The sequence below is a fragment of the Lagenorhynchus albirostris genome, chromosome 10, assembly GCF_949774975.1.
Source record: "Lagenorhynchus albirostris chromosome 10, mLagAlb1.1, whole genome shotgun sequence".
Lineage (NCBI taxonomy): Eukaryota > Metazoa > Chordata > Mammalia > Artiodactyla > Delphinidae > Lagenorhynchus > Lagenorhynchus albirostris.
Window position 1 is genome coordinate 58,202,028 of NC_083104.1, and position 21,819 is coordinate 58,223,846.

Here is a 21,819-nt window from a genome sequence, read left to right on the forward strand (position 1 = left end):
ATGAAATTCTAGGAAAAGCCTAGCTGATAGTAACAGAAAGCAGATCATTGGTGACCAGAGACCAGAGGTGCAGTGGGGCCCAAACGAAATTTTTGGTGTGACAAAAATATTTTTTATCTTGACTGTGATAATACAAGCGTGACTACATATTCATTTGTATGCTTAAAAGTGGCAGATTTCCATGTACGTAAGTTACATCTTCATAAAAGTAAGGCAAAAAAAGTATAATGATCTAGCCCTGGTGGTTTTAATAAAACCAATGGTTAAGGAAAATGTCTGAACTAAAATGACATTTTTGGCTTATAATTTTAACGATAATTTATAGGAATGTGGAAGAAATTCTCCATTACATGTGCAGTTAAATACACTGTGATCAATTTCCTAACCTATAATACTCTATAGGAATGATGAAATGAGAAACACTCTCTCCTCCTAAAAAGGAAGCTCTGGGCACCAGATTTTGGAAGGTTTCCTAGGGGAGCCCAGACTACCCCTCATCCTCCCCTGAGGACAGGGCTAGAGCTTCCCAGTGGTGACCTCACTTTTTGCACGTGTTGTCACTAAATGCAGACGACTCACCAAACCCCAGAGTACAGGCTGCTGACACGGCATCCCAAGCAGAGCGTGTTCCTCTCTCCTTTGCACTGAAATTCACACAGGGAGTGATAAAGAGGACAGAGGGTGGATCGTGGCATTTTCATAAATAAAATATATCGAAACTACTCAATTTTATAGAGGCCAGATCCTGAGAAAGAGCCATGTTCAAATCAATCTTCTATATCCTACAGGTAATTTTATGTTATTTAAAGTAATTCGGATATATTTTCTGCTTATTTATTTTGGATGTAATAGTTTAAGAAAACATAATAAAGTCTATTTTTTCCAATGATATGGTTCCTTGATACTAATATACTAGTTATAGCAAGATATATTAATGAAATTGGTCCTCACATTTATGTTCTCTTTTTTACATCTAGTAATTAAATATTTCCTTGTAATTTCCAGCAATCTCAGGCAAATTACTGTCTCTTGGGCAATGATATATCTAGGCTATAAAAATGAGTGAGTTAAACTACTATCTTTATCTTCACTGCCAACTTTGAGACTCTATGAGCTGATGTACCATGTGCCATGTGCACCTACGACACGGAAGACTGGTTAAACCTCCGACTGGCTGAATGGAACTAACACGGCCTCACAGTCATCATTACATTTTTAAGGGTTGATCAAGTTTAATTATTTTGGCCCAAATTATTACGTTAAAGCCATAGAATTACCAGCAAAACATCGTTTGCCTTACTCATTTTATGAATCTTCCTTAAGACAAATGAAAATCATAGTAAAAGTTTCCACATACTTTCTTTTGGATTATTATTGCTTTTATTAGTATTAAATAAAGTGTGGATAAAAAGTTTTAATCTAAAACGTATAGAATCAGAATCTTGAAAATATTAACTCAGCACAATGAGTTAATCTATATCTGCTCAGTTGATGGCTACTATCTTATTCTTTCCCATTTGTACTTCTGGATTGTACGGGTGACTACAAATTAAATAGTTAATTTAAATAGTTTTATTTAAGTAAATACTATAATGGTGGTGGTGCTGAGGAAGTAAACATCTCTCACACATTCTAGTAATATCCAAGAAAACAGAAATGAGAGTTGTTCAGGATTCAAATGCTGGAGAAATTATTCTGACTTTTCAATTATTTTGGCTTAAAAATAATTTTTAAAGGTAGTTAAATGAAAAGAAGAAAATTAAGAAAGACTGGGGAAAACATTCAAAATGCTTTAGAAGTGCCAAATGATGGAAATAGAATATTTTTCAAAACATGAAAACATAAAAAAGGAAGAGAAAAAGAGAAAACAATAAGCCTACTATTGAGAAAGAGGAAGCAGGAAATAGAGGGCATTATAAGCTTAGAAATGTAAATATTAAAGCTTTTGGAGATATTCCAAATTCTCTTAATCATGGGCCACGTTTTGTTTGCCTGTTTTTTTTAACCCAGTAGCAATGCTAGAATTGTAGATGTTAGCAATTATATTCCTATAGGTTAGGGGTGCCTCTTCTCGTGTAAACCACAGGGAAGAACACGGGCACACCAGTTTACAGTCTATCTCAAAACTCTGACCTCAAAAAGCAAAAAAATTAAACATTAGTATTTTCAAAGTTTAAGGAAATGCTCCATTTGAACAAAAAATATACAAAGCAATACATATCTTTGCAGATAACATTTAAAAATAAATACATTTATAAGGAGCCTAGGTGATTTGTGATAATTAGATATTAAGAAAAATTACATGAAAAGTGTTTCATTTATTGACATTAGGTATGCTTGCTCCTGAAACTAGCTTAAGTGCTGGTGACAGAGAATGTCTTGTGACTGCATCCCTGAAAGTGTACAAAACATTGTCTTGGCTGCAAAAAGTCAATGGTACAATTGTGTTCATAGCAAAATATTGTGAAATAAAATTCATATTTTATGGCAAGACAAGAAAAATTTAAACATACAAAATGTTCTCTGCCCTTTGGTCTCTTCTCTCCCCTGTACTGTGCATTATATCTACATTAGGCATTGACAAGACCTCCCCCATCAGCAGAAATACCTGCTCAACCATAAAGAACAACATTTTCCCAGCACCAAAGAGACAACTGAAGATATAATATTCCTTCTTAGGTTTGTGGTGTGACCCACCACAATAATGCTTAGATCTGAATTGTGTGTACTCTGTGAATAATACATCATTTAATGTACAGCCCTCTGTCTCAGAAACCTAATATAACTGTGTTTTGACCTCTAATGGGCGGAACAGTTCTTGGAGCTTTCTGAGATGCTGTTCCTGGGTTATAATTCTCTATTTGGCACTAATAAAATTTTCCATTTATTTCTTATATCGATTGATTAATTTTTCATCAACAATATATAATTTCATTTGTATCCTTGGCATTTCATTTTCCTTAGTCTTTTTGACTTCCTTAGACATTTTGAACCAATACACACAGGAGACAAAAGTGAGCTCAGGAATGTTGTTATTCATTAGACTGAGGAGCTGGTGACTTCTTTGTCTTTCTGTGGGCTCTATCGCATCAGTAACTACAGCCAGAAAACAGAGCTCTCTACTATTTTATTGTTCAAACAAATTTTCTGGTATTCATGACGATTCTACTCAGATAAGGAATATTCAGATATTTATGACTGATAAAATTACTATTCAACTTTTGAATGACTTAGGAAGTTCAGAAACTAATAAGGAGAAAGAATACTAAGTCAAATAAACATCACAGCAACTAATGAAATTCAGAACCTGAATTAGTGCCGATAGCGCACTTGGGTTAAGTGCAGTATGTCTCTCTAGCACGCCCACTCTGGGCCCATTATCCTCTCAACTCTATCTCCAGATGCCCCAAGCTGTGCTACAACAAGTTGTCCAAGTTTCTCTTCAAAGAACATGGCTTGTATTGGGGTCAAGTTTCAACAATTTAAAACACATTTAACAGCATCTTTCTAAAAACATGCAAATAACAACAACAACCTTTTCATCAAAGGCTTTTCTAAGAGATTAAATATGATTATGATTTGACTTTTTAGGTAACCATTACCACTCGGTTTGCTATTAAAATTAAAAATGTATTATGTCTTACCATGAGCAAAATAAAACTATTTAGGAAATTTTTCTTTCTCATATCCAATTTTATTAAAGCAATGATATATTCATCTGGGTCTACTACCTTGGTTACTAGGTATGTGGGCAAAGCAAAGATAGGGTCCAATGTGAAAAAGTAAAGTGAATATTGATATTTAAAATATATTTATACATATAACAAAAAACCCAGTTTACCCATTTCTCACCATACAGGGAGATAGACCACTAAATATATAATATATATATAGCACTAAATAATATAAAGTATACTAATAATATATAAATGTATACCAGTACACAGAATCACCCTAGGATTCTGCTGAGAAATTCTTATCTAATATAGGAAATTAGTAAAAAAGCGATAATGTCAAAGGGTACAGATATTGCAGATAATAATAATGATGTATCATTTGCATAACTTGATCCCATGTCTAAATTCTACCATTTATAAAAAATATAGGAAATGAATGAGAAAGCAACAAACTCGGTTAAGGTTCTCAGCACAAAAATGTCAGTGGTCCTTTTCTTGGCTAAGACAAATCTTCAATGATTCAACTTGGTCAAAAAGAGGGACTAAGAAAGAAAACTGTCCCAATCTTGGTCTGGGGCAAAACTTTCAGTAGGGTGCAATTTACTTCCCCTTCTGAGAACCATCTAGCATCACTGATAAAATGCCAGAGCACTTGCTTTGTCAGGTTGTAATAAAATTAAGAAGGCTTACAGAGAAATTAGAATTACCTACCCAGTTAACTATATCTGGTTTTATTAAACCAGATATTCAAAAGTGCAAAGACCTTAAACCAGCTTTATGACTAGCCTAATACTTTTTAACTAGAACATTCTGTTTTTGTGTCTGGTCCCTCATAAAATGCCCTACCAAGAAGAAATCACTAAATTCGCTTTCTTAGAAGCCTTTTCCTTTACTGGCAACTTTGAGATAAAACACTAATATGCTTGAACAAATTCAAAATAAATTGCAAGTAAAAGCAAACAAAACAAAGAGAAAGAAAAAAAACAGGCGAAAAACCAAACAAACAAACCCACACAAAAACTCAGGCGAAAAACCAAACAAACAAACCCACACAAAAACTCAGAAATTACCAAAGTCTGTAATAACTGCCATAAGAGGACAGTAGAAACACAACAAGAGAACAAATCTAGTATTTGGAAAATGGCTAACAAAGTTGAAAATCATTTAATTTTATAAATAAAGTAGTACGAATGTGTTGCAGTTATCTAGTGTTGCATAACTAACCATTTTATTTTTGTGCATGGATTCTGTGGGTGAGGGATTTAGACAGAGCACAACAGGGATAATTGTATCTGCTTCCAGATTCTGGGGCTGCAGACAGGAGGACTTGGGCCGCAGTGACCGCTGCCGTCATCTGTTGGGCGCCTTATGTGCACCTCCAGGGCCTGGACCACGATGAGGCAAAGGCTGAGCTCCTCTGGGACTTCCCATTGGCACCTGCAAGGCAGACTCAGGATTGTCAGCATCCTCACCAGGCAGCTTAGAGCTCCAAGAGGGGGTGTTCTTGCAAATGAGGCGGGGGGAGCACTGAATCCCCTTCCGCTCAGAAATCTGGATACAGCCCCTCCTCTGCAGTTACAAGCAGGTCACTAAAACACCCAGACTCAAGGGGAAGAGAATTAGACCCTATGCTTCTCTCTCTAAAAGCATTGTCAAAGATTTTGCAGCCATCTTTAGAACAGCCACAGAACATGGAATTTTAAATATTCCCTTTCCATATGGAGTAAATCTCATTTGAATTTTGGTTGTAATATTTCGAGGTGGAGAGTACAGCTCAAGATAAAAAGATAGGCCTTCCTCAGTAGTAGAAAAGATACATATCATTATAATTCTGGTTTATAAAATGTGAAATGTCTAGAAATTTCTCTGTCTTCTATTTTTTAATAGCTTAATACTTTTTTTAAAATCCTACAGCATGGTGTGAGAAATTTTGATTCTGTGATTCCCTCATTTCAGTCCTCATGGGAAGCAAGTGTTGTCCCAATAACAAGTGACAAGTGACAATGGAGGGAAAATGACAGCACTAGTAACATTAAAAATGTATAATCCTTGGTTTATGGCTGAGACATTAGGTCCTTGAAAGTTTTCAAATAGCAGGTCTTAACTACAAAAATTATAAAATAAATCTATAAATTGGTCTAGTTGTGAATAAAGTTAGCCTAGATGAAATTAACAATTCAAAATAATATATAACTTTGATTCACAATACATAAAACATCACCACATCAGGCTCTGTCATTCCAGGGCGGACAAAGAATGTCACCTGCCATATCAGTAAACAAAGGATGTGCGGCCATCAAGCCATCAGCCACTGCAGCCGCCCCCGACTGTGCATCCTGAGGGGACTCAGGATGGAAAAAACAGAATATTGGCCCTAGATAGTTAAGGTGCATGTCAAAGGAATAATTTCATTGAGCCCAGACTCTTGTATCTTTCCATACATAGGCGATTGATAAATTCATTAACTTAAGAGGTCTGGTTTTACTTTAGTTAACAGTAATCTTTTGATGTTCCAACTACCTGGTTTTTGTTGCAAAAATTCCCATATAGGCTGGCTCCTCCCTTACCTCTTCAGAATGGTCCCTCAGAGATGTCTGAAAGGCTGACTCCCGGGCTTAAGTTCTCAGTTTGTCCACTGAATAAAACATAATTCTCAACTTTGGGGTTGTGCAATCATTTTTCAGTCAATACTAGCTTACGAAGAATTGAACCTGGACAGATCTATGGCTTTTTTTTTCATTCCAAGGTCAAAGCACAGTACAGTGAATGACAGACTATTTATATATAAGAGAGTTGAAGATGTTAATATGAAAATATTATTTCTCACTAACATCATGATACAGTTCACTCTTCAACTCAAATCTAACTATTTTAATTGTTTGGTCACTTGGAATCCAAAATAGGTTGAAATAACCTTGTATTGGTTACCACTGAAACACAAGTTTCATTGCGTCCTCACAAAATAGGTATTTGTAATGAAATGTTCTTTCTCACATATGCTACTGTTCAGGGGAGGCTTTTAGTCTGGTTCTCCAACTTCTCAGAATTCAGATCAGAGAAACAGAAGAATGCAGAGAATAAATAAAAAATAAAATCGCACCTATCTATAACTTATGATACATTCCTTGTCCTTCACACACTCAAGTGATATTTAAGCAAAGTATGCATATTCCTCCATCTCTGTTCAGAAGCCAAGATGGGCTAGGCATTCTTTTCTGCAGAAAGGAGGCTGAGAAAGAAATGTTGTTGATTTACTGTGCAGTTTATTAGGGGCAGAGCTAAAATTACAATCAGAGTGGGGGCAGAGCTAAAATTAAAATCAGAGTGTCCAGACTCTTGATTTTGTGGGATTACAAACTGCTTTGTTGTTGGGGATATTACCAAGTTGAAAGAGGAGTTTACAGTCCCAGCCTGGCTGACAAGCAGTGAGCATGGTGTCACCTCTGTACTGTAGGATTTGAGGTTTGATGTGAGGCTCAGCCCGGAAGCCAAACAAGGGAAGGACACTGGGCCCAGGGTTCGCACCCACATTGCCCACCAGGCAAGCAGTACCACTTTGAAGGTTTTAGTTGATTTTATTGTTGATGAAAATCAATCTTGCCGTGAAATCCAAAAGGATTTACTAAAGTAGCCATCACCAAATACAGAAGATAGAGTATAAAATAGAAACTGCTCATGGTATTAGCACATCAAAGAGAGAAAGTCTTGCCTTCAGAATGATCACACATTTTCAAATAAAACTCTACCAAACAGCACTTCACTTTAAAAATATGTTTTAAGATCACATGTTTTAAGACCACACCCCGTAATTTCAACAAAGCTTATTAATAAAAATGCCAAAATATCTTTCATTACAACGAAATTTATTGGCAACCTGGTCATTTGTGATTTCCAATTAAGGACACTGAATACCTATGCAAGAAATTTGCTTTCCTCCTGTTACCTCACTTACCTGCATATGTTCAGGCTTTCATTTTCCCTAACCTCTCCTAACCGTTTTTCTTGGCGATAACATGTTTGTTTCTCACTCTTTTCAAAGATAAGCGTTTAGAACCACTGCCTCCTCTGTTCTCCCTCACCAGTCTCTGCCATCAGTATCACTAAAAATAGCAGCACTCTATCCAAAGCGCCACGGTTCCCCTCAAGATTTCACAGAAGCAACTGCTGGTGAGGCCGGCAGCTCCATGGTTACTGAGAACAGGCCATATGCTGCTTGGAGGACTCAGACTTCAAAGAAATTTCTGAACTGCCAGTTAACTTCCTGAGGTATTTTGAAATATTGCAAACACACTGTATATTTTTACTTTCTAGATTACTCTGAGAATACCTTTTATCATCACAATTGAAAAGTTAGCTTCTATTCAAGAATTCCTGGATTTTTTTTTTTTAATTTATAATGTGAGTTGACATATTCTGGGATCTGACCAGTATGGGAATGAAATATAAGGTAGGGTTTTGCTACTGGATATTACTGCATTTTGTTTTGTTTTGGTTTTTGTTTCCTTCCTCTTCTTATAGAGTTATTGGCTAGGTGAACTAAACTAAAATGAGTGTTTCTCTGCCAGAGTCAAAAACAAAATAACACAAATAAAAACATTAAACTTGTTAGAATATTCTTACTACACTAGACCACAAGAACTGTTTTCCATATCATTCTTTCCACCTACTAATTCAAAGATTTATACTTTCTTAAGGTTTTTTATTTTTTATTTTTTTAAGGAAGTGTTAGATCAGGATGTTTAATTTAATTAAAATTTCTGTGAGGGCTTGAGTCATGTCTAATATTATCTTCTATGAAGCCTGATATTTCACATGTAGTTGAGCATGCAACAGAGATGGAAGAAATATTCTTGCATAGTTATTTTGTCCTGACTTAGATAACTATTCAAATATCTCCTTTTATCATAAAGAAAAACTCAAGTTTAAGACATACATTGTGTAGCACCTTAACAGCATAACCAATACAGAAAAACAATCTGCATTATTTCCTAGAAAGTTGAGGCAAGCTAGTCACTGCAAACAAGGCTATTAAACAAACACATTTGTCTACAAAGGCAGGTGCCTGACGCTGGGCCTGAGGAGCAGGCTGTGGGCTCAGGCTTTGCTGGTGGGCACAGAAGGGGCACCTAGTGATGCTTCAGGCATTTATTTATTTTTTCATTCAATAGAATGTGAAAAACAGGCTTGCAGTTTTGTGTTGATTTCCTTAATGCCTGCTGATATAAACTTTAAATAAACACAACTAAACTTTGTAGGCTTGAGCTACCAAGTATCACTCAATTGAATATGTGCTGTTTTTCATTTCCTATTTCTATGAGATTTACTTTTAAACAAACACAAGACAAAAAGAGAAGGTATCCTTAAATCTTGAGACTCCATGGCTCATAGCGTATTCACTGGGGCCCTAAAAGTCAGCAAAGGTATCTCTCTTATTCTTTCAATCTCTCTCTCTCTCTTTCTCTGTATATGTGTTTATATTGTCCTTTATATATAGGTAAGTATATAAATGCCATACATGTAGGTAAATAAATAATACATATATATTTCATTCATATATATATATATACATCTCTGTGTATAAATATATACACACATTTACATATTTGTACGTGTGTGTTTGGACAACTATATTTCAATGCCTATTAGACATTCACATAGACATGTTGAGTGTGTAGTTAAACACATGAATCTAGAACCTGCAGGAGAGACTGGGAGCTGGATGTACACAGATGGAATGAGATCATGAAGGGAAGAAAGAAGTCTGAAGACCAAGTCCTGGGCTTGGAGGTCTGGAAGAAGAAGAGGATCCAGTCACAAGAACTGAGGAGGAGACAATGAAGAATGAATGAGAGTGGACCTGCACTGTTGGTGGGAATGTAAATTGGTGCAACTACTGTGGAAAACAGTATGGTGTTTCTTCAAAACATTAAAAATAGAACTATCATATGATGCAGGAATTCCACTCCAGGGTATTTTTCCAAAGAAAACAAAAACACTAATTCAAAAATATACATGCACCCTAATGTTCATAGCAGCATTATTGAGCAACAGCCAAGATATGGGAAGCAACCTAAGTGCTCATCAATAGATGAATAGATAAAGATGTGGTATGTAGATATAGATATATAGTGTAATATTACTCAGCTATTAAAAAAATGAAATCTTGCCATTTGTAACAACATGGATGGACCTAGAGGGTATTATGCTAAGTGAAATGACAGAGATAGACAAATACCATATGATTTCACTTACATACGGAATCTAAAAATCAAAACAAATGAACAAACATAACAAACAGAAACAGAGTCATAGATACAGAAAACAAACAGGCAGTTGCCAGAGAGCAGGGAGCGGAGAGTGGAGAGAAATAGGTGAGGGAGATTAAGAGGCACAAACTTCCAGTTATAAAATAAATGAGTCACAGGTATGAAATGTACAGTGTGGGGAATATAGTCAATAATTATGTCATATCTTTGTGTGGTGACAGATGATAACTTATTGTTGTGATCATTTTGAAATGTATAGAAATATGGAATTTCTATGTTGTGTCCCAGGAACTAACAGTGTTTCAGGTCAATTATACTTCAAAAACAAACAAAACAAACACCTAGAAAAAGAGATCAGATTTGTGGTTACCAGAGGCATGGGGTTGGGGAAGGGGGAACTGTAGGAAGGTGGTCATAGGTACAGACTCCCAGTTGTAAGACAAATAAGTACTCAGGATGAAATGTTCAACATGATGACTGTAGATAATAACACTGCTGTATGATACATAGGAATGTGAAGAGCATTAATCCTAAGAGTTCTCACCACAAGGAAAAAATAATTTTTCTTTATCTCCTATTTTATATATATGATATGATGAATGCTCACTTAAATTATTGTGATCATTATTTCATGATGTATGTAAGTCAAATCATTATCCTGTACACCTTAAACTTATACAGTCCTGTATGTCAATTGTATCTCAATAAAACTGCAAGGGGGAAAAAAAAGGCAAGATTAGGAGATTTTAAAAAGAAGTGATACAATTAGCCAATAAATGCATGCAACAGTCAATGTTATTAATAAATTAAAATTTTAAATTTAAAAAAAGGATGGATGAGAGCAACTGATTGCAAATAACATTCTTGAAGAATTTTGCTATGAAGGTCAGCAAAGAAATTGGGTGGTAGCTAAATGGGAATAAGTATGGTTATAAACAAAAATATGGCTACGGTTGCCAGGATAGTTATAAAGACACAGATTCTCCTTCAGAGCCATCACACTTGCATTCTCTCTCATTCTGATTTTTCTTGGGTTGGTTCCTTCTCATAATCCAGTGCTCTACTTAATCATCATACCAAACTACTACTCCCATCATTAACCTCTTTGCCCTTCCTCTGTTTTATTTTAATCCATAACAATTATCAATGCCTGAAAGTAGAAAATTTATTTATTCACTTATTTATTGTCTGTCTCTCCCACTGGAATGCAAACTCCAGGAGGAAATTTTTTTCTCACATTTATTACTGTGAACTAGAACTGCAATGACACATAGTGTGACACATAATGTATTATTTGTAAATAATTACAAATATTTCTGTAATTAATGCAGGAATATATGCCTGTGTCACTCTATAAATACACACAGACACATATATACACTTCCACTGCAGAATCAGATGAGTTTTACTTATTTGCTAGAAATATAAAATCACATAAAATATTCCTTTCTGTTCAGGTCACGTGGCAGAGAAGCAAAATAGCAGCATAGCAATAAAAGTTTTACCTAGGATTTATTTTTATCAAGTGTTTACTAAGGTAAATTTTTTCACACCCATGTCTGTGGTTTTATTTCAGCCATGTTGTCCTTAGCAGTTAAAGTCTTATCTACATTCTAAAAAGCATATTTTATAGCAGAATACATTATTATTGATGTTGTTGCTATTAAATGTTTTCATTTTCTTTTATGTTTTAAAGGAGCAATGAAAATACTCAAAGCAGAAACAAACATGATGAATCACCCAAAAAGTAATCAATATAGAAACAGGACTTTGTAATGGGTAATATCAGTAAATTAAACCTAATGGAAACTTAATAGAACCAAATTTTTTCTTGCTAGATTTTCAAATACTTATGCTGGTACCTAACATGCTCACAGGAAAGAAAGAAACCAGTATGAACAGGAAAAAATGTCCAAATACATGGGAATGAAAAATATACACCTATTTGCTTTAAAAAAATATGGAGAGACTACACTTGACTCTGGGTATGCAAAGCTGACTAGGATATTTCTCTGGCCCATGGAAGCTAACAGTTTAATGAGAGAAACAGAAAATTTCAATAAAATATGTTTATGGTTAAGGAAGGAGACCCTGCCTAATCTAAATCTTAAAGAATGTGTGAGGAAAAAAGAAAGTGTGAGAGAATAAATGCATGAAAAATGAAGTTTCTGTTGTAAGACTTTGAGATATCTGGAGAACATATAACAAAAAAAATTAAAGAATATATGAAAATACAGACATACTTTTTGAATAAATCTCTATAAATAGTTATTTTAACACAGAATACTAACACAGAGAAAATTGCTATCACTTTATAAAATGGGAAAATGATGTAGTTCAGATGCAAAATAAATCACTTCAAATATCCAAGTTGATAATAGTTTTTAGCTTATTTTTCTTTGGGGATCAAGTGAGTTGTTTAATATCACTGAAGCATTTCAAAAAATAAGTGAAATTCTCTTAGATTTGCAGATAAGTATTTGAAATTGCTTCAGGTAAGAGGATCTGAGTGAAATAGAGCAGAGAGATAAAATGAGGGAATGATATAGTGGATGGGATCCGGTGATACAGCTGAAGAAAGAACAGGGATCCAGTCAGGGAATTAAAGAAAATGAGCACACACATATAGAAACATCCTATGGAGGACACAGAAAAAAATGAAAAGATTTGACAGCAACCTACACAGAGGACTAAAAAGAATAAAAATACAGAATTACATGTTTTGGGAGAAAAAGACCAGTAATTGATTTTTTATGAAAATAGGGGAGACATCAGAAAGTGCAACAGAGTAATCCCAAAGGGTAAAATTCATGGGAAATAATTGGAGGACAGCTCATATGTGCTTGTAAATGTGACCATCCTGTTACAGGTAACTCCCTGTGTATGTTAAGTATCAAATTCAAAGTTCATACCTTTGCTTTATCTCTCATTGATCCTTTGCCCAGGATAGACATTTTAGCACCTGTTTCTTCCTGTAGCCTCTTCAAGGAGTTTCCTCTTGGTCCAAGCAATTTCCCCACAAAATTGAACTAGGAAACAAAATCAATAGAATGTCTGTTTTAAATAGAGAAAAGTAATAATTTACACCAAGCAAAACTGATGGGTTATGGGTTTTTCAATCTTTACCATGGAGAAGAGAGTTATGCTATTCACATACCCAAACACACAGACACACACAGACACACACACACACACACACACACACACACACACACACACACACAGAAAACCATCTCAGACCTCCGAGATCAGATCCACTTTTAAAAAGACACTTCTTTCCAAAGGAATGCCAAAGTCAGTAATATTTTGAACATATCATTTACTCATATAATCACATAGATAAATAAATTACTCAAGAATAAAATTAGGGAGAAGCACTAGGGTTTACAAAATTTTTAAAGGCTTTTTCTCTCCAATCAGATTATTGAAATAAAAAACAATTTTAACATGTCTATGCACATTCAAAATTGTAAAAGTAAATATTTTTAATTTTTTTTAAAGTAAAATTTAATATTTATGTTTGATAAGTATTGTCTATGCCTATAACATTCCATTCCAAATTTAATGATTGGAAATAAAGAGATTCAACTGTTCTTTGATCTTACCTTCTCTATGTTAAAGAGTTGTTCTAAGGATCAGCAAATAAAAGATGTGAACACATACAGAAAAGTTTAAAATGCTAGATAGAGCATATATACAAAACCATTTGCCTAAATGGAAAATTCTGGGAGTGGGGGGACCTATCTAATTTATTTAATAATCCTAAAATATGGTTAAAAACAAGGGAACTAAAAGCAGATATCAGAGTATGTTGCCAGCTACTAAAGGCACAGCACCACACCAAGTGACTCAGGCAATCACTCACTCATTAATTTTAAAAATACAAAAGTCTTAAATTGCACTAAAAACTATGTTGGGCACATGAAATGGAGAAAAATAAAATTAGGTAACTGTCTTCTAAATCAGAGTTATTCTATTTTTTAAACCTGTGATCCCAGAGTAAGAACTAAACCACATTTAATGGTAAAAGATTAAATGCTTTTCCCCTAAATCCAGGATAAAGTCAAGATACCTGTTCTTACCACAGCTATTTAGTGCTGTACTGGAGTGTGGATTGCCATATCTATAGGCAAGTAAGGTAAACAGAACAATATAAAGTTCAGAAAGACCATGCTTAGATGGTCAAACTGATTTTCAACAGAAGTGCCACATACATAATAAAGGCCATATATGACAAACCCACACCTAATAACATTATATTTAAAAGTGAAAAGCTGAAATCATTCCCTCTAAGATCAGGATGCCCACTCTCACCACTTTTATTCAACCTAGTTTTGGAAGTCCCAGCCACAGCAACCAGAGAAGAAAAGGAAATAGAAAGAATCCAAATTGGAAAGGAAAAAGTAAAACTGTCACTGTTTCCAAATGACATGATACTATACATAGAAAATCCTAAAGATGCCACCAGAAAACTACTAGAGCTCATCAATGAATTCTGTAAAGTTAAAGGATAACAAAATTAATATACAGAAATCTTTGCATTTCTATACACTAACAATGAAATATCAGAAAGAGAAATTAAGGGAACAATCCCATTTACCATTGCATTCTTCCTGGTTCAGTCTTGGGAGATTGTACACAACTCTGTTGTGGTTTAAGCCACTAATTTTGTGGTAATTCTTACAGCAACAGTAGAAAACTAATATACTAAGGAAAGAAGGAACTGTCAAATGTAGAGCATAACAGCCTCTCCATAATAAGAACAGTGAAATTGCTTTGTACACCATAGCAAAAAAATAAATACAGATGGATTATAGACTTAGGTCTGAAAGACAAATTTTAGAATTTCCTCATAAGAGAAATTATAAGGAAATAATGTCTAAGAGTTCTAAAACAAGATGTAAAAATATGCTAAGAGTAGAATAAAAGCCTGATTAAATTAAGAATATCTGTTTATTAAAATATACCATAAGAAAGGCAAAAAATATAAGCCACAAATTTGGAGACTATTTACATTATATGTTAACAATAAATTATTAGTTTACAATCCCAAGTATAAAACTGTAAGGAAAAGACAAACAAAAGATAATAGGTATAATCATGAAGAAGGAAGAGAACGGCCAAAGAAAAAGTGAGAATATTCAACCTTATTAACAGTTAAACAAAAATCAAATTAAGACCACAGTGAGATCCCATTTCACACACACTATGGTGGTAGAAATAAGGAGTCAGAAACCAAACACTGACCAGAATGTGGAGCCACAGAGACTCATATACACTGCTTGTAGGACTGTGAGTAAGTACAACCCTGCTGGCATCGTCCTGTAAATCTGTAAATGCATTTAACCCATGCCTCACATACCCATTCCCAGGTATATTCTCTAGAGAAATCTTAGCATGTGTACAAGAATGTTCAAAGTCTCAAGGCTTGTAGGAACAAAAATAACTGGGGAAAATCATCAATTCAGTGGTGGTGTGCCCTCACCTGGACACCACACTAACATGTGTCCACACCTCAGACACGTGCATAGGACTCCTTACGATGTGCTTCCTTTGGTGCTGGATTCTGCCAGTGACAGAAGGTTGCATGAGATTTAGAAGGTGAACATGAACTGCAGTCCATTACTCCTGGCAAATCACAGTGGTCAGACACGGCTGCTTACTGACCTCCACATGAGTCCTACTCTGTTGATAGGGCAGCCCCACAGACCACTCCACAGGCCCAGTCCCAGGTCCTTGCAGGCGTGGGGCTCAGATCTTCATGTCCCCTGGTGGCAGCCTTCCTAACGTCCCTTCCCCCATCTTCCAAGAGTCATGTCAGTCCTGAATTACACATTATAACTATTATGTAGAGAGTGGATTCTATTTTCCCATCAGAACCATGACTGACACAAATGAGTAAGTACATTGTCACATACCCATAGTGGAATATTTACAGCAGTGAACATAAATTACCCATAACTATATGAAATCTCATGAACAAATTCTAGAAATAAAACTTTGAGTGAAAAATTCAAGCTCTAGATATATGACACTGTTTTTATAAAACTCAACAAAGTTCAATAATTCTTAAATTATGAATATATGCATGAGTAGTACATCCAATTTTTAAATAACAGGTATAATAATAAACACAAAATTCAAGATCTTAGTAACTCTGGGAATGGAATGGATAGTAGGGAATGTGATCAAAGAGAAACAAACAGGTCGTGTCAAAGCAATAGGTAATATTTTAGACTGTTACTTAGAAGTTCATGAGTGTTCATTTTATTTTTTCACACTCTACTTGAAAATTATACATATACTTTGAATCGGTTGACAATTGTACAACTTTTAAAAGAAATCAAATAGAGCAATCCAGTTGAGTAAAATTTGATTGGACTTCTAGTACTCTACATAACCTTCTTGTCCCTTTGCAGGTAGTAGTAAAGCTTCAAATTCAAAAATACCAAAGCACTCAAAGTGATGTCTCCATTGGGGTGCTTATGACTCTGAGAGGAAGAGGTAGCATTTCAGACAGTCTTGGCTGGAGACAGGTTATTGACAAAATATATACATAGTCCCAACTCTCAGAAGTTTGTCCTCTGCCTTGATTATTGTGACATATTTTTCAACATCTATTTCAATACAGTAGCTTTATTTTTAACCAATGTCCAATTTGAAACCAAATTGTGCTGAAGCTGTAAGAGAGACATCATCTTTAATTCTTTCACAAACTCTACTTTTTGGAATAGAATACAAACATCCAACAGAATGAATATGTTGTATAATCAGAGACTTAATTTCACAAATTAACAGAAAATATGTTTCTTGATTAACATTAATTATGTAACTTTTTAAAGCAATCAGTTCTTCTTTTAATATGTTTTTATAATTTATAAATGTGCAATCTACCATTTGCTTTTGACAAAAAGTATTTTATTTTTTTAATCATAGTTGAAATTTCCTGAAGTGATTTCATCTCTTCCCTAATATCTGGAGTTTTTAGAGCCAACACTGGGGAATGGCTCAGAGGACTTTTTTTTTAATACACAACTATTATTTGGATAAGTAAAAATGCCCCAACATCAGTGAATATGTAGAGCACAATTCTTACGAGCGTGGTTCTGAAGCCCGATTTCGTGGGTTTGTAAATTCACTAGCTGTACCAATTTGGCTATATTGCTTACATTCCCCTAATCTTCATTTTTCTTATCTGTAAATAGAGATAATAAAAATAATAATACATGCACAATAAGAGCTCGACAAATATAGGTTGTTATTATTACATTATTATTGTTTCGGTAGACTGTAATTGTACCTGACACCTCTAGTGAAGTTTGACTTTGGTAATCCTTAATTCTTTTATTATTTTTATATTGTTAATATTTTATTTTTTGTATTTATTATGTATTATATTGTTATAACTATTGATCTCTATTACTTGCTACAATTAACCTTTTTTGAAAGTTCACCATGTACCAAGTACACTCTGCTGAGTCCCCCACGTGGATGAGCTCATAGCGCATGCGCGTGGGGTGGCAAGAAGGGGCTGCCTATACCACAACCAGGGCGCCTCCCTCCAAACTCCCACAAAGAACACTGCCAGCCCACCTCTCTCCCTCTTCCTCGCTCAAGTGGACTTGTTTTCAGGAAAGCCTGGACACCATTTCTGTTCGAGATTTTAACACATCAGAAGTAATCGTGAAACTGATCACAGATTTTTCAACTTGTGCTTAGGTTTTGGAAATTTATTTTTAGATTAGTTCTGAAAATAGCCAGTAGAAAAGTTGTGTTCTGACAAGACATTGTCATTCCTCTGCTTTCAGTCTATGTGCAGTCCCCCTTCAAACAAAGCCAAGTAACATAATCATGACAGGTGAATGGTCAGTTCGCTGACAACGGTTGGTCCTAACCTTTTCATTAGAGCAAATCTCTTTTGTACACAGAAACTAACTCAAGAGCTACACAACAGTGCCTTCAATATTTAGCCGCAATTTGGTAACTTGGGAATCTCTATAGAGTCTTAAGACTCAATAGAGTGAACACTCAATAGAGTGTTTTCAGTATGTTAGATATCTTCAAATAATTTCAAAGTATTTTATCCACATGTGTTTTAAGAAAATTAAATTTGTGCATTCATTTATGATTAATGTTGAAGTCATTAAGCTGTTGTTTTGTAATAATTTTATATTCAAAAATTCTTCTGAGCATTTTAATCAGATTTTTAATTTTTTTCCAAAAGCAAAAATTTAAACTGTGTCAAGTAAAATTAATAGAAAGAACATATTTCAGTGAGTTTGTAAAGTGACAAAACATAATTTCGGGCAAAGCAAGTGTTTATCATAAAACGAGAGACACTTTAAGAAAAATATTTTAGGAACATTTTTAACAGAGTGAATCCAAGAACACTTTTAAATCAGGTGAATATAAATTTAATAATATTGGGCATACATATTTCAAAATTTACCAATTCAACCAGGATACCCTAGAATGTCTTATCTATAGACTCCCATTTGCTCTTTCCTTATTATTAATATATTTCTTCATGATTAATAATATCTGACGAATACTTGGATGAAATAAACCTGTTCACAAGTGGCATTTTTCTAGTCACCTGTTTATAAACTAACTCCAGCAACTCCTTTCCTTCTCTACTAGGAGAGGTGCTGCACCTCATCTAGTTTTCTCCTTTGTGGGCACCATGTCTATACCTGCTTTGTGACAAAAGGCAGTGCTGACCATCTGGCCACTTGTGAAGAGTCTCCTGATGCCACCCCTGCTCCTTCTTCTTCTTTCATAGGACACAGCTGGACTTGAACGCCCTCACCTCCTGATCCTCAAATTCCTCTTGTCCTCATCTGTTCATACCTGAACACTATTTTTATCTCCATCCTAATCCTGATTTGGGGGTGAATCCCCTTCTTAACTGGTAAGACTTCACAGAGCTTCTGTTCTGCGCTTTGGGAACTCAACATTAAATCAGTGTTTACTAGTCTATCCTTGTGTTTGCTGCTGTTAAAAAAAAGTAAAGCAATTGGGGCAGACTGCACAAAGAGAGACCACAGTTGCAGATCAAAAAATAGCCTTCTTGTATAAATAGACAGGAAAAGACAACATTTCAGGTATTCACCACAGCAATCAACAAAGAACATTAGTAATCAAGGGAATAGAGATTTATTCAATCATAAAAATATCAAGCTATGTCTGTAGAATTAAATAACACAATTTGGAATTTACATAGGACTCTATCAAAGAAAACTACTTTCAATACAACAAAATAGACATGATGAGTATTCAAGAACATAGGGAAGAAAAATAAGAATGTTTTATAGAAGTGGTGAGAGTGGGCATCCTTGTCTTGTTCCAGATTTTAGCAGAAAGGCTTTCAACTTTTCACCATTGAGTATTATATTGGCTGTGGGTTTGTCATAAATAGTTTTTACTATTTTGAGATATGTTCCCTCTATCCCCACTTTGGTAAGAGTTTTTGTCATGAATGGATGTTGAATTTTGTCAAATGTTTTTCTGCATCTATTGAGATGATCATGTGATTTTTGACTTCTTTTGTTAATGTGGTGTATCACATTGATTGATCTGCATATGTTGAACTGTCCTTGTGAACTTGGGATGAATAACACATGGTCGTGGTGTATGACTTTTTTTTATGTGTTGTTGGATTTGGTTTGCTAATATTTTTTTGAGAATTTTTCCATCTATAGTCATCAAAGATATTGGCCTGTAATTTTCTTTTTTGGTGGTGTCTTTGTTTGTCTGGTTTTGGTATCAGGGTGATGGTGGCTTCACAGAATGTCCTTGGCAGTGTTCCCTCCTGTTCAACTTTCTGGAAGAGTTTGAGAAGGGTCAGTATAAGTTCTTCTTTGTATGTTTGGTATAATTCATCTGTGAAGCCGTCTGGTCTTAGACTTTTGTTTGTAGGGATTTTTAAAATTACAGATTCTATTTCAGTTCTAGTGATTGTTCTGTTCAAATTATCTATTTCTTCTTGATTCAGTTTTGTTGGGCTGTATGTTTCTGGAAACTTGTCCATTTCTTCTAGATTATCAAATTTGTTGGCATATAATTGTTCATAGTATTCCCTTAGTTTTTTGTAATTCTGTGTTATCAGTTGTTATGTCTCCTTTTTCATTTCTTATTTTGTTTGTGTTCTCTCTCTTTTCTTCTTGGTGAGCCTGGCCAGAGCCTTGTCAATCTTATTTATCAGACAAGAAAAACAAATAAAAGGTATCCAAATTGGAAGGGAAGAGGTAAAATTGTCATTATATGAAATGGTATGATACTATATATAGAAAACCATAAAGACTCCACACAAAAACTACTAGAACTGATAAACGAATTCAGCAAGGTAGCAGGATACAAGGTTAATATACAGAAATCAGTTGCATTTATTTACACTTACAATGAAATATCAGAAAGGGAATGCAAAAAACAATACCTTTTAAAATTGCAACACAAAAAATAAAATAGTTAGGAATAAACCTCCCCAAGGAAGTGAAAGACTTATACACTGAGAATTAAAAAACATTAATAAAGGAAACTGAAGATGATTCAAAGAAATGAAAATATATGACATGCTCTTGGATTAGAAGAATTAATATTGTTAAAATGACCATACTACCCAAAGCTATCTACAGATTTAATATGATCCTTATCAAATTACCCATGACCTTTTTCACAAAAGTAGAACAAATAATCCTAAAGTTCATATGGAACTATAAAAGACCCAGAATTGCTAAGGCAATCCTGAAGAGAAAGAACAAAGCAGGAGGCATAGCCATTACAGTCTTCAGACAATACTACAAAGCTACAGTAATCAAAACAGTGTGGTATTGGCACAGAAACAGACATACAGATCAATGGAACAGAATAGAGATCCCAGAAATAAACCCACACACCTACAGTCAATTAATCTTTGACAAAGGAGGCAAGAATATACAATGGGAAAAAGTCTCTTCAGCAAGTGGTTTTGGGAAAGTTGGACATCTGCATGTAAATCAATGATGTTAGAACACGCCCTCTCACCATACACAAAAATAAACTCAAAATGGCTTAAAGACTTAAACATAAGACATAGCACCATTAAACTCTTAGAAGAGAACATAGGCATAACATTCTCTGACATAAATAGTACAAATGGTTTCTTAGGTCGGCCTACCAAGGAAATAGAAATAAAACCAAAAATAAACTAATGGGACCTAATCAACTTACAAGATTCTGTAAAGCAAAAGAAACCATAAATAAAGTGAAAAGACAACCTAAAGAATGGGAGAAAATATTTGCAAATGATGCAACTGACAAAGGTTTAATTTCCAAAATATACAAACAGCTCATACGAGTAGACAACAAAAAAAACAAACAACCCAATCAAAAAATGGGCAGAAGACCTAAAGAGACATTTCTCCAAAGAAGAAATACAGATGTCCAATAGGCACACAAAAAGATGCTCAACATCGCTAATTGTTAGAGAAACGCAAGTCAAAACTACAATGAGGTACCACATAACACCATTCAGAATGGCCATCGTTAAAAACTCTACAAACAGCAAATGCTGGAGAGGGTGTGGAGAAAAGGTGACCCTCCTACACTGTTGGTGGGAATGTAAGTTGGTGCAGCCACTGTGGAAAACAGTATGGAGGTTCCTCAGAAAACTAAAAATAGAATTACCATATGATCCAGCAATCCCACTCCTGTACAAATCCAGACAAAACTATAATTCAAAAAGATACATGCACCCCTATGTTCATAGCAGCACTATTCACAATAGCCAAGACATTTGGAAACAAACTAAATGTCCATCAACAGATGAACGGATAAAGAAGATGGGGTACATATGTAAAATGGAATACTACTCAGCCATAAAAAAGAAGGAAATAATG

At 34.8% G+C, this 21,819-nt stretch overlaps 1 protein-coding gene across 1 annotated transcript in view; it reads right to left on the minus strand.

Moving 5' to 3' along the window:
- KHDRBS2 (KH RNA binding domain containing, signal transduction associated 2) overlaps positions 1-21,819 on the minus strand; it is a 685,450-nt gene that overhangs the window by 458,884 nt on the left and 204,747 nt on the right. The window contains exon 3 of the mRNA XM_060164098.1: positions 12,856-12,972. Within this exon, the coding sequence (XP_060020081.1) occupies positions 12,856-12,972 (117 nt within the window). The remainder of the gene's footprint in view (positions 1-12,855; positions 12,973-21,819) is intronic.